The sequence below is a fragment of the Emys orbicularis genome, chromosome 3 (genome assembly GCF_028017835.1).
Source record: "Emys orbicularis isolate rEmyOrb1 chromosome 3, rEmyOrb1.hap1, whole genome shotgun sequence".
In the NCBI taxonomy this organism is placed as follows: domain Eukaryota; kingdom Metazoa; phylum Chordata; order Testudines; family Emydidae; genus Emys; species Emys orbicularis.
The window spans coordinates 83,158,903-83,172,573 of record NC_088685.1 but is presented as its reverse complement, the minus strand read 5'-3'; the positions used below and the strand labels follow the sequence as shown (position 1 = coordinate 83,172,573).

The 13,671-nt window shown below is 45.6% G+C and overlaps 1 protein-coding gene across 1 annotated transcript in view; it reads left to right on the top strand.

Annotated features, from left to right (window-relative positions):
- The window catches only part of PREP (prolyl endopeptidase), a 177,007-nt gene extending 172,020 nt beyond the window's left edge, over nt 1–4,987 (top strand). Inside the window, exon 15 of the mRNA XM_065400874.1 lies at nt 4,245–4,987. Within this exon, the coding sequence (XP_065256946.1) occupies nt 4,245–4,539 (295 nt within the window). The 3' untranslated portion in view covers nt 4,540–4,987. The remainder of the gene's footprint in view (nt 1–4,244) is intronic.
- The last annotated feature ends 8,684 nt before the right edge of the window (nt 4,988–13,671 follow it).

The following is a 13,671-nucleotide window of genomic DNA, read 5'->3' as shown; positions in this document are numbered from 1 at the left end:
GGGTGGGAATCCGTGAGTTTCTTGTATATAATCCTCTGTATATAATCCATTGCTGAAACTGATTGTGGTGTCCAGGAAGTTGATAAACACAGTGGACACTGAAAGTTTAAAATCAACTTTTAAGTCACTTTTATAAAAAGTAGATTTGTACCTTTCTACTTTTTGGAAAAATTCTGTAAAGCCAATGGGACATTATTTTCAAAGGTTACATACCATGCAAGGTTGGCTTTTTTTTAAGTAATGACTACTTTTTCTGGTAGGCTGTCAGAACAGGGCACTCAGCCCAACAGCTAAACAAATAGTGTTTTTAATTATATGGGAGAGCGGATTGCTTTTCTAAGTTATATTTTGAATGTAGATAGGGTTTATTTGTATAAATTGATTGGGAGTGGGGCACAAAAGGAAATTAATTCAGGTTTTAACTTGCTCAGAAGCCTGAAAAGATTCTGTATTTTCACAGACCTGTTTTTTTTTTTTTTAATGTGCTGCAAATTGATAATGGATAATAAAGAGCCTGTTACAATATGTAACATCATTTAAAAAGTACTTCTGTAACACTTGCTCTCCTAATGCTGAATTTTCATTTCTTAAACAGTGAAGGCTTAGAATGAGGATTTCTCACAAATATTAAACTACTATGTAAGATTTAATACTAAATCTAGATATTAGATACTAAAATAATAGCCCCTTTAGATGTAGTGTCTAGATACTAAAATAATAGCCCCTTTAGATGTAGTGTCTAGATACTAAAATAATAGCCCCATTAGATGTAACTGAATAGATAATCTAACTCTCATTTGTGAGCTAAAGCATTTATTTAAAATATCAGAGTTCAAAAGAAAATTAATGCAAAATGAAAATACTTTGATCTATTAGGCCTATTGTAAATCATTTGCCTCTTGATTGCCATTTTATCAAGACAGTATAAACTTTCATATGGTGATATTAATGGCAAGGCATTTTTACAGTATTATAGTGCACAATAAAATTTGTTAATTGCCAAGTTCATATTTTGAATTTTGTCAGAGAATTTGTCCCATAAAATGCATCTACTGTAGGTATGATACAAACGTTTGTGTGCAATAAAACTTGTTTATATACTAGTGAATTCAGATATGATGAAATTTGGAGTATAGAGAATGAGAAGGAGAATCTTAAATTTGCTCTGTGTGTGTGGGAAAATACACATAGTAAGAAGATTCCTGTGTAGTCTGTTGTACATATGTCCATTGTAGGCCTCTCAAAATCAAAACAGGTGTTTTAGAAACCATTTTATCTGATGTTAATCTGAAAAGTTAGTCTTTTTTTAGACAAACTAGCTTAATCTACTGTACCATCATATTATATCCAGAGCAATGAGTGGTTCCCTTTGTCTAATCAACTGTCAAACAACTGGTAATCTCTTACCAAACAAAGCAAGATATTTGATAATGTTGTGTAATTGTGCTTAGAAACTACCATTATGGGCATCCTAGAAATACCTTAAACAAATATAATGCTCTTTATTGTCCAATATTTAACTTCTCAATACAAAACCTAGTTCTGTGATTCTATGAAAAAAAAATTCCTTCTAGTAAGCTGTGTTAGGCGCTGCTAAACCCAGACAAAAATAAAGGAATTTCAGATATCATGAGATAACTTGTATGCCTCTGTTACTTACTCCTTCAGTAAGCAATCTGAAGCTTGTTTAACTAATGTGAAATTAAAACAAAATTAAAGCACAAATACCAAATGAACTCAGTTGGCCTCTGTATTTGTTATCAGTAAAAACAGGAAAAAATAAAAATAACATTTTCAAATAAGGAAGCTAACTCTTCTTCTAAAGGTTTTCTTCTCTCTAAATGAAGTACGTGTTACAAAGGGGAGGTCCATATTACAGGCCAGTAAGCCTAACTTCAGTATCATGCAAACTGGTTGAAACTAGAGTAAAGAACAGAATTATCAGACACATAGATGAACATGATATATTGGGGAAAAGTCAACATGGCTTTTGTAAAGGAAAATCATGCCTCACTAATCTATTAGAATTCTTTGGGGGTGGGGGTCAACAAACATGTGGACAATGTACTTGAACTTTCAGAAAGCCTTTGACAAGGTCCCTCACCAAAGGCTCTTAAAGCAAAGTAAGCTGTCATGGGATAAAAGGGAAGGTCCTCTCATGAATCAATAGCTGGTTGAAAGATAGGAAAGGGTAGAAATAAAGTGTCATTTTTCACAGTGAAAAGAGGTAAACAACAGGGTCCCACAGGATCTGTACTGGGACCAGGGCTGTTCGACATATTCGTAAATGATCTGGAAAAAGGGGTAAGCAATGAGGTGGCAGAGTTTGCAAACAATACAAAATTATGCCAGATAGGTCCAAAGCAGACTGTGATCTCACAAAACTGGATCACTAGGCAACAAAATGTGTAGTTGTAGCCATGTTGGTCCCAGGATATTGGAGAGAGAGGATGGGTAAGGCAATATCTTTTATTGGACCAACTTCCATTGGTGAGAGAGACGAGCTTTCACAGAGCTTGTAAACTTGTCTCTCTCACCAACAGAAGTTGGACCAGTAAAAGATATTACCTCATCCACCAGGGGCAACAAAATGACAGATAAAATTCAATGTTGATAAATGCAAAATAATGCAGATTGGAAAACATTACCCCAACTATACATACAAAATGATGGGGTCTAAATTTTTTGTTACCGCATAAGAAAGAGATCTTGGAGTCATTGTGGATAGTTCTCTGAAAACATCTGCTCAGTGTGCAGTGGTAGTCAAAAAAAGCTAACAATGTTAGGAACCATTAGGAAAGGGATAGTTAATAAGACATAAAATATCATAAGGCCACTATATAAATCCCTGGTATGCGTACACCTTGAATACTGAATGCAGTTCTGGTTGCCTCATCTCAAAAAAGAGATATTAGAATTGGAAAAAGTACAGAGAAGGGCAACAAAAATTATTATGGGTATGGAACAGCTTTCCTATGAGGAGAAATTAAAAAGACTGGGACTGTTCAGTTTGGAAAAGAGATGACTATGGGGAGATGTGATAGAGGTCTATAAAATCATGAATGGTGTGGAGAAAGTAAATAAGGAAGTGTTGTCTACCCCTTCGCATAACACACACGAGGTCACCCAATGAAATTAGTAGGCAGCACGTTTAAAACAAACATAAGGAAGTACTTCTTCACACAATGTGCAGTCAACCTGTGAAACTCATTGCCGTGGAATGCTGTGAAGGCCAAAAGTATAAAAGAACTCGATAAGTTCATTGAGAATAGGTCCATCAATGGCTATTAGCCAAGATGGTCAGGGACACAACCCCGTGCTCTGTCTCTCCCTAAACATCTGACTGCTAGAAGCTGTGACTGGATGACAGGGATCACTCAATGAAGTGCCCTGTTCTGTTCACTCTCTCTGAAGCCTCTGGCACCAGCCACTGTTGGAAGACAGGATACTGAGCTAGATGGACCATTGGTCTGATCCAGTATGGCTGTTCTTATGTTCTTATATTATAATCCCCTGTGTTTTAGTATTGCTATAATGTTAATTTCTAATATAAAAGGAGTCTTGAGAGAGTTTATGGTATGTTAGTGTTTAGGGCTATATGGTGCCCATTGGGAGTGAAACAAATTATTGGAAGGCAGACCATCCCTCGCTCAGAGAATCACCCACGAAGGGGTTGGTCAAAGAGGCAGGAAAACTCCATCAGGTTCCCCTCCGTTTCCTGCACAGTGTCCCCTGAAGGCAAATGGGATCTGAAAAGGGGTCCAAAGATTGGAGGGGCCCAGCCTCTTAACCCCATGGTCCCTGGAGATAACCATTCCCGGATCCATAAAGGCCAGGAGCCATCCCTATGGAGAAGTCAGCTGCTTCTGCACAGTACTTGGTTGATTCCCAGCAGCAAAGCACCTGGAATGGATGTGGAGTGGACGCTCCAGCCTATTCGGTTTCCCTATTTCACATGAGTACTATTGCAGTTGCTGATAAGTCTGATGTCTCTCTAAAATGTTTGCATATTTACTTCCAAAATAGAAGGAGTTTACTAAGGGCTTCTACAGGGCTGAGAGCCAGAATATTCAAATAGAGAGATAAGTGGCCATTGTTCTGCTTTAATAGCACATAAGTGATAGAGAATCACTATCTACATCACATAAAATTGATTTTATACAAATGGGGGACTGACTTTCTGAGTGCTGTCAGACACCACTCTGATGGCTTGAATATTAAATGGCCTTGTGTCTTCTTTTCAGGTACTCTCCACTTCATAATATCAAACTACCAGAAGAGGACGGAATCCAGTATCCCTCCACGTTACTTCTCACCGCAGACCATGATGATCGCGTGGTCCCTTTGCACTCACTGAAATTCATTGCTACTCTGCAGTACGTGGTGGGCCGAAGCCGTAAACAAACAAACCCACTTTTCATTCATGTTGATACCAAGGCTGGGCATGGAGCAGGAAAACCAACAGCTAAAGTTATAGAAGAAGTGTCTGATATGTTTGCCTTTATAGCACGATGCCTAAATCTTGATTGGATTGAATAGGTAGAATACACATTACTGTCTCAATTAGAAATCAAGGGCTTTTACACTATTTGAAAACAACCAACCAGTTGGTGTAGTACTTACATTTTAAGAACTGCAGTTTAATATTTTATTGATCCAATCTGCTGTGGAGTTTTGGTCTTTTAAGCTTCCTTCTTTTTAATATTTACTGGGGTTTCTTTTCTACTAGATTCAGGTATATGTTTTAAATAGCACCTTTGAATAGATAGCTGAATTGCTGGCAATGCTGTTGTGAAGATTTAGATTCCCGAGTTGGTGGTAGTTGAGCTTATTTCATATAAATCAATTTTAATGTATTTTGCACCTATAAACATATCCAGTTCACCTGTAATTAAATGTAAGTACTGTTCCTGTACAAACACTTGGAGAATAATATCTGTTATTTAAGAATGTTATGGTTATTACAAAATCTTTTCAATTAAAATGCTGAAGTACAAATACGTTGGGTCATTTGAAGTCAAATATTGCTGTTAAAAAGCTTACACTTCACGTTATTCATAACAATGTATTACAATCCATCATACTTCTGTTGCTTAACTTAATCAGTTTCTTGCAGATGTCCAATACTTCATCAGCTTAGTGTCAGGTAATTTATTTCCACATGTAATAGAAACTCAACCTGGAGAACTTGGATTATCTCTAGAAATTTGCTCTGTTCTTTTCAAGTTGCACAGATAATCTTGACAATGTTGTCTTGTTGCTCCCTGCATCTTTAACTACTTCTGAACAACATACCAGCTATCACCAGTGTTGCACACAGAGCCCTGATAGAGCTCCCCCAAAACTGGACACTCACCAGGCTGTTGTGTTTGGGGCCCACCTCACTGGGAACTGTGTGGTCTTTAAGCCTCCTGAGTCTGAACAGAATCCAGGTACTACCCCTGGCTTACAGTCCCTATGCATACAGGTGAAGGTCCTCTTGTCTGGCACTCCCTCATGAGAGATGAGACCCTGCAGTCCAACTGCCCAGCCCTTCAAACTAGTGCTGACCCCTCAGGCTCATCTGTAGCTTAAATACATACTCTCCCAGAGCTCCAGCCATGTGAGCATTCTGGGTTTACAGTTTAGCTCCGTATGGTCATTCAACAGTGAAAGCAAACAGACCCATTAACTTTGCATAGGATTCTAAAATAGCATTACTCTTTTACTCTGGGGGGAATTCTGGACCACCATGCATGTGCAGAATTTATGTCCCTCGCAGATTTCTGTGCTTACCTGCAGAAAAAGGACTTTCTGATGGGGAAGCAAAAGGAAGCCACAAGAGCAGTTATGTAACCCTCCCCAGGAGTTTTGAGTGAGAGGGTAGCCAGCAGAGAGGTAAATCACTGCATGGCACCCAGGGCCGTGTCAGACCCACCCCCGGATTTCTCCCCGTCTGTAGGAAACTCTGCAAACTCCCCTGCCTGCCCCCCCCCATTGCGCTTCCTGCACCTGTCACTCCACAGCTGCAGGGGGAGGGATCACTGTATGGGGAGCTGCTCCCCTTTCCACCCAACCCCCTGCATCCAGACCCCCTCACACCCAGACCCTCCCGCCGATCCTCACCCCCACACACACCCAGAACCCCCACACCGACAAGCCCCACTCCCCCTGTACCTGGACCACCCCAATGAGCCATCTGCACCCAGATCCCCACCCTACCAAACCCCAACCAACTGCACCTGGATCCCCACCACACTGAGCCCCATTCCCCCAGCATCTGAACCCCCCCACTCAGCTCCCCATACCCAGAACTCCCTACCAAGCTCCAATCCCTACGCACCCAAACCCCTCCCTGCTGAGCCCCAACCACCGTCACCTGGACCCCTCTGCAGAGTCCCATTACCTTTGCACCCAGAGCCCCCCAACAAGCCCCTGTACATCCAGCTCTCCCCCCTGCACCCGGATCCCCTACTGAGCCGCCCACACCCAGATTTCCCCACACAGAACCCTCTCAACCCACACCTGAATCCCCCACACACACTAAGCCCCTCCACCCTTGGATCCTGCCTTGCTGAGCCTGCCTGCATATACCTGGTGCATCTGGCATGGAGGGACAGGGCCCTGGGGTGTTTCTGGGGCAGACCCCGTCCTTGAGCTGTGTCAGGGAGGGGGGAGCTGCACAGTGATCTCCCACATCTGTGAAGCCAGTGGCCTGTGCTCCCCAATGCCATGCTGGCACCTCCACATTTATTTGACAAATAACATTTGCAGAATTTCAAAATATTGTGCGCAGAATTTTTATTTTTTTGGCACAGAACTTTTAATTTTTTGGTGCAGAATGTCCTCAGGAGTAAGATTCTTTACTTAGGTAGCATGAGAAATACACAAATCTAGACAAAATAATGAACACACTTGTATGCATTTTCCCTGACACAGTTTCCTTGCCACTCTGAAGAGTTCTTGGGGCTTGAGCAGAGTTCTCTGGGTAATCCAAGTATAGCCTGCTGCACATGGCTTCTCAGAATCATGGCATCACCCTTTCTCCTGCAGCTAGCTTCCTTTGCCTTTGGCTGGTCCCACTGTTAAACAGAACACGCCTGTGTACAAAAGCATGCCATTCTCTCCTGCCCAAAGCTTCCTGTATATCTCTGTGTGTGTCTCCTTCGAGTTTATATATCCCACTATCACCACACGGGTTGGATTGGGTTTTTGCGGGGGTGGGGGGGGGCGGTGGAGGGAATGGGAGTTATTTTTTGTTCTTCTGCTGAGAATTTTCCAGTCTCCACTTTTCCAGCCTCTTGCAGAGAAACTTGGTCAAACTGGTTTCCCCAGGCTTCAGCCAACACATTGTCCCAACATGTTTTCACCTACACTACAGCCCTGACAGAAGGTGGCTGACTCCACATCTGCATTGAGGCACAGAGTCCCCAAATTGTCACAACCAGAAAATGGTTTCCAGTTTGGTTGGATTCACCTTGTCCTGATGTCCAGAACACATGTATACCCCAGCACTGGCATTTAAACAAGGCAATGATAGCTGGGGTTCAGTTATAGCTTTAACACGTGCACTTGCACAGTATTTGAGCTGCCATTTCTTATCTTCTAAGCCAGCAGTTCTCAAACTGTGGGTCGGGCTTGCCAGAGTTGGTGTTAGATTTGCTCGGACCTGGATCCCAAGCCCCACCACCCGTGGCCGAAGCCCAATGTGGCGAGGGTCAAGTTACAGGCCCCCCACCTGGGGCTGAGGGCTTTGCCCCCTCCCCCCCCCCCCCACCAGGGGCGGCGGGGCTCGGGGTTTGGCTTTGACCCCTATGTGGCTCAGGCAGGCTTAGGCTTCGTTCCCCCCTCCTGGGATTGTGTAGTAACTTTTGTTGTCAGAAGCAGATCATGGTGCAATGAAGTTTGAAAACCCCTGTTCTAGGCTGAACGGTTAAATAGATGAAGAAGTTTGGTTCCAGACTGCCTAAACGTCCATACTAACCATGCTGGAACTAACTTTTGACTTTCTAGAACAAAAACATGTTCCTCAGATTTTTTTTCCCCCTTCCAAAAAGTAGAAATCACTGTTATTTTCCAGTTTTGGATAACCCAGAAACACCCACTTCTAGTTATTAAAACTTCATTCTAGAATCTTTAGAGCAAAATCTGTTCTTATATCTGTGTTTTTCATTGACTTTTGTTATAGCTGTGCAGAATTTGGCCTTTAATGTTGTTAGCCTACCAAAACAACGTATGTTTATTTTTAAAATTCAAAGTATGCCAATCAATTACTATGGTCTAGAGTGTGAGGTTAGGTACAATGCTGAGAGAGAGGCAGGGTGTAAGGCCTGGTCTACACTACAAACTTAGGTCGACATAAGCCGTGTTAAGTCAATCTAATAATGTATGTGTCTACACTACTGAGTCTCTTCCGCCGACCTAAGTGGCCTGTAAAGTTGACTTCTGTGCTCCACCTCCGCGAGAGGCGTAGCACTTGATTTGACATCCATGAGTCGTCATGGGGGATAGTGTAGCCACTGTATTGTGTAATTCGAATGAATTGGCCTCCAGGAGGTGTCCCACAGTGCTCTGCTGTGACCGCTGTGGAGAGGACTTTCAACTCCACTGCATGTCAGCCGGGTACACAGGAAACAGCTGCTCCCCTGTTAAAGCCACGGGAACTTTAGTATTTTCATTTCCTGTTTGATCAGCATGGAGAGCTCATCAACACAGCTGATCATGGAGGCTCAAGGCCACAAACGCGCTCCAGCATGGAGTACACAGGAGATGGTGGATCTTATTGCTGTGTGGGAAGAAGAGTCTGTGCAGGCAGAGCTCCGATCCAACAGAAGAAATACTGACCTCTATGCCAAGATTCTGCGGGGCCTGGGGGAGAAGGGCTACACCAGGAACATGCAGCTGTGCCGCCTGAAAGTAAAGGAGCTTCGGCAAGTGTACCAGAAGACAAGGGAGGTGAACAGTCGTTCTGGTTCTACCCCACAGACATACCGCTGTTATGAGGAGCTGCATGCAATTCTCGGCAGCGACCCCACCATCACCCCAAAACGCTCCGTGGATACCTCCCAGGATCCCCAGGCGACCTCGAGCAACAACGAGGAGGACATTGTTGAGGAGGAAGAGGAGAATGTGAGGCAGGGGATCCATTCTCCCTGACAGCCAAAAATGTTTTTTAACCCTGGAACCCATCCCTTCACAGGACCAGTTGGCAGCAGTGCGTGATGCTGGGGAAGGCTCCTCTCATGAGGACACATTTCCAATCAAACTGTAGGGGTTACATGCTGCTATTTTTTATGTTTAATCTGAACAAAAAAGTAGGTGTAGTGGGTATCGGTGGCCACTCCAGCTATGCAGAGGGTGATCTCTGAAAAAGACTGTTTATGTGCACAGGGATGGCCCAGGAATCCTCCATGGAGATCTCTAGGAAGCTTTCATGGAGGTACTCTGCAATCCTTTGCAGAAGGTTTCTGGAAAGGGCTGCCTTATTTCGTCCACCACAGTAGGATACTTTCCTGCGCCACTCCAGTATTAACTCTGCTGGCATCATTGCAGCACACAGCATTGCAGCATAAGGATCAGGTCTGTACCCAGAGGCTTGCATCATCTGCTCCCTTGCCACCTCTGTTACCTTCAGGAGAGTGATATCGCATAGGGTCACCTAGGGGAAACGGGGGAAGTTTTGAATGCTAGCCCTTAAACCTCAAACAGTTTAACAAGTAATCCGCCCTGTTTGGTGAAATCTGGGTCATACAATCACGCTTTCCCAAATGTGTCGTGGTTGTGGTTGGAAGGGATCACCATGTATTGCAAGCAGCATTGAAAAAAAGAGGTGGCGGCTTCCTGTTTGTCTCCCTTCCTCCCCAACTCAGTGCCGCTTTTGTAAAAAAACAAACTATTGGGGGGGCTTTATACTGGTGTCTGTCCTCAAGCACCATCCAGGTTGCTAGGGGAAAGGGGCTTTTCTCAAGTTCCAACCTGTGATCCCAAGGATGTCTTCACAAAAGCAGCAGCACAAGACCTCTGGCCCATGCCTCATGGCCTTACTCACCATGGCTGGAGCAGTAAACCGACTCTTGCAATAGCCAGTGGTTGTGATTATGTTGTGGCTTGCAGTGAAGTGTATTGAGGGGTGGATTTTTTATAAAAAAAAATAATAATAACCTTGCACCAGAAACAATGTATGCACTGTCAATGCTACCCTTGTGCTTTGCATTCCTTGCAGCTGCATTCCTTGTCTGTTGGCACATCCTCCACACCGAGACAGAGACTTTCCCAGATTAGAAGGTGGAAAAAGAAGACTCAGGAGGACATGTTCAATGAGTTAATGCGCGCCTCTGAGGCCTGGTCTACACTAGGAGGTTATGTCGAATTTAGCAGCGTTAAATCGAATTAACCCTGCACCCGTCCACACAACGAAGCTATTTAGGCCTGGTCCACACTAACCCCCCACTTCGAACTAAGGTACGCAAATTCAGCTACGTTAATAACGTAGCTGAATTCGAAGTACCTTAGTTCGAACTTACCGCGGGTCCAGACGCGGCAGGCAGGCTCCCCCGTCGATGCCGCGTATTCCTCTCGCCGAGCTGGAGTACCGGCGTCGACGGCGAGCACTTCCGGGATCGATCCCAGAAGATCGATTGCTTACGGCCAGACCAGGAAGTAAGTGTAGACCTGCCCTTAGTTCGACATAGAGGTCTCCTAAATTCGATTTCTGTACTCCTCCCCAACGAGGGGAGTAGCGCTAAATTGGACATAGCCATGTCGAATTAGGGTAGGTGTGGATGGAATTCGACGCTAATAGCTCCGGGAGCTATCCCACAGTGCACCACTCTGTTGACGCTCTGGACAGCAGTCCGAGCTCGGATGCTCTGACCAGCCACACAGGAAAAGCCCCGGGAAAATTTGAATTCCTTTTGCTGTCTGGGCAGTTTGAATCTCATTTCCTGTTTGGACATCGTGGCGAGCTCAGCAGCACTGGCAACGATGCAGAGCTCTCCAGCAGAGGTGACCATGCAATCTCAGAATAGAAAGAGGGCCCCAGCATGGACTGATCGGGAAGTCTTGGATCTCATCGCTGTGTGGGGCGATGAGTCCGTGCTTTCGGAGCTGCGATCAAAAAGACGGAATGCAAAGATCTACGAGAAGATCTCAAAAGCCATGACAGAGAGAGGATACAGCTGGGATGCAACGCAGTGCCGCGTGAAAATCAAGGAGCTGAGACAAGGCTACCAGAAGACCAAAGAGGCAAACGGACGCTCCGGATCGCAGCCCCAGACATGCCGTTTCTATGAGGCACTGCATTCCATTCTAGGTGCGGCCGCCACCACTACCCCACCACTGACCGTGGGCTCAGAGGATGGGATATTGTCGACGGCCGCTTCCTCGGAGATGTTAGCGGACGGGGAAGATGAGGAAGGAGATGAGGAGGACGAGGCAGTCGACAGCGCTTACAACGCTGATTTGCCCGACAGCCAGGATCTCTTCATCACCCTCACAGAGATCCCCTACCAACCGTCCCCAGGCATTAACCCGGACCCTGAATCAGGGGAAGGATCAGTCGGTAAGTGTTTTAAACATGTAAACATTTATTTTGAACAGAACAGGAACATTAACAATGGGTTTTTCATGATTGGTTTGCCCTAGGCGCTTAACGTTTAAGTCCTTGGCAGTGCAACTACTAGAAAATAAGGTCTATATGTCTGGGGATAGAGCTGAAATTCTCATGGGACATCTCCACGAAGCTCTCCTGGAGGTAATTGGAAAGCCTTTGCATGAGGTTCCTGGGGAGAGCGGCCTTATTGTGTCCTCCGTGGTAGGAAACTTTTCCGCGCCAGGCTATCATCAAGTACTCTGGTATCATTGCCTTGCAGAGCATGGCGGCATACAGCCCTGGTTTTTGCTGGCTTTCACGCAGCATGCGTTCTTTCTCTGTCTCAGAAATCCTCAGCAGAGTGATGTCGCTCATGGTGACCTGCTTAGAATTAGGGGAATGTTACTATTGGGACTGCTTGCCTGTTCATTTACAGAACTGTAACCGGCGGTTTACAGCCACGCGGTGGAGGCGGGAGAGGGGCAGCATACAGGGATCTTTCCCTGGGACAGCCGCGAGGGGGTGGGACAGGGGCAGAGTTCATGCTTGCCGGATTGCCGGCAGCAGGAACTGGCCAACGCTAGGAGCATTGCTTGGAACGTGAAAGGAGGGCACTGCTAAAATTTAAGTTTTAAGCAGCCAAAAGTCTACGGCTTACCATGTCAGCCTGCTACCCGAATTCCGCTGTCCTGCCCCACTTGTCTGATCTCCACTGCAAGACCCCAGGCACTGAATGCGAAGGCCGAAAATTCGACCTTGTCCTGAGTGCGCATGTGATAGGTGCTGTGCATGATCTTGTTCACAGAGAAAGACTATGTTCATTGTTCACAAAAAATTATCTTTTTGAGGAATTCACTCCCTTTTTCCCATCCCACAGCTGCGACTGTCTCCCGACCTACCCTGGTATCCCCCTCCCAGAGGCTGGCGCAGATTAGGCGGAGAAAGAAAAGGACACGGGACGACATGTTCTCAGAACTTATGGGCTGCTCCCGAGCCGAGGCAGCCCAGCAGACCCAGTGGAGGGAGAACATGTCGCAATACCATCGATCAAACATTGAACGGGAGGAGAGGTGGCGGCAGGAAGACCAGCAGGCGACTCAAACGCTACTTGGACTAATGAGGGAGCAAACGGACACGCTCCGGCGCCTTGTGGATGTTCTGCAGGACCGGAGGCAGGAGGACAGAGCCCCGCTGCAGTCTCTCTCTAACCGCCCTCCCCCGCCACAAAGTCCCATACCCCCCTCACCCAAAGTCCCAAGAAGGAGGGGCGGCAGGGGCCGTGAAAACTGTCACTCCACCCCTGCAGACTGCTCGAGTACCAGAAGGCTCTCATTCCCCAAAATTTGATAAGTCCTTTCCTTCCCGCCTCACCCAAGCCCCCATCCCAGTTTCATCCCCTAACTGTGTAGTTGCTAATAAAAAATATGTTTCTGTTAATTACTGTTTCCATCATGTTCTTTTACAGGAGAGTGTGTTTGAAGGGTGGAAGGGGGTTGGTAATTGGAGAGGACAGTCACCTTTACCAGGGTACAGACACGGGGGCAGGTTCAGCAGCAGGTCACACACACATTGCAGTCACTAGGCACCCTGGTCAGTCTGGGAGGTGGTTTTCATGTTCTGTGTGGGGGTGGGCTATGTGACTTTGTGGCGGGGGAGGGCGGTTAGAGATCTTATGCAGCGGTCCTTATCCTGGATCACAGAGCCACGCAGCAGGGGATCTGTAACCGTCCTCCCCCGCCACAAAGTCACATAGCCCCCACACACAAAGTCCCGAAAAGGAGGGGTGGCAGACTCCGTTGAAACAACCAGTCCAACACTGCGGACCCCTCTAGGAGCAGGAGCCTGTCATTCCTCGAGTTTAGAAGTGTCCTTTCCATCACTACGCCCGCTCGCCACCACAGTCTGCGTCCCAGTTTCAACAGTTTACCGTGAAACCCATAATAAAACGGGGTTCATTAACAAAGTTCCATTTATTTTATTTTTAAACGTGGGTTGGATGGGGGGGACGGGGTGAACGGGGTATGTAGCTGGAGAGGATAGTCAACATTAACCGGATAAAGAAACGGGGGCAGGTTCAGCTTCTCTTTAAACAAACTTAAAAG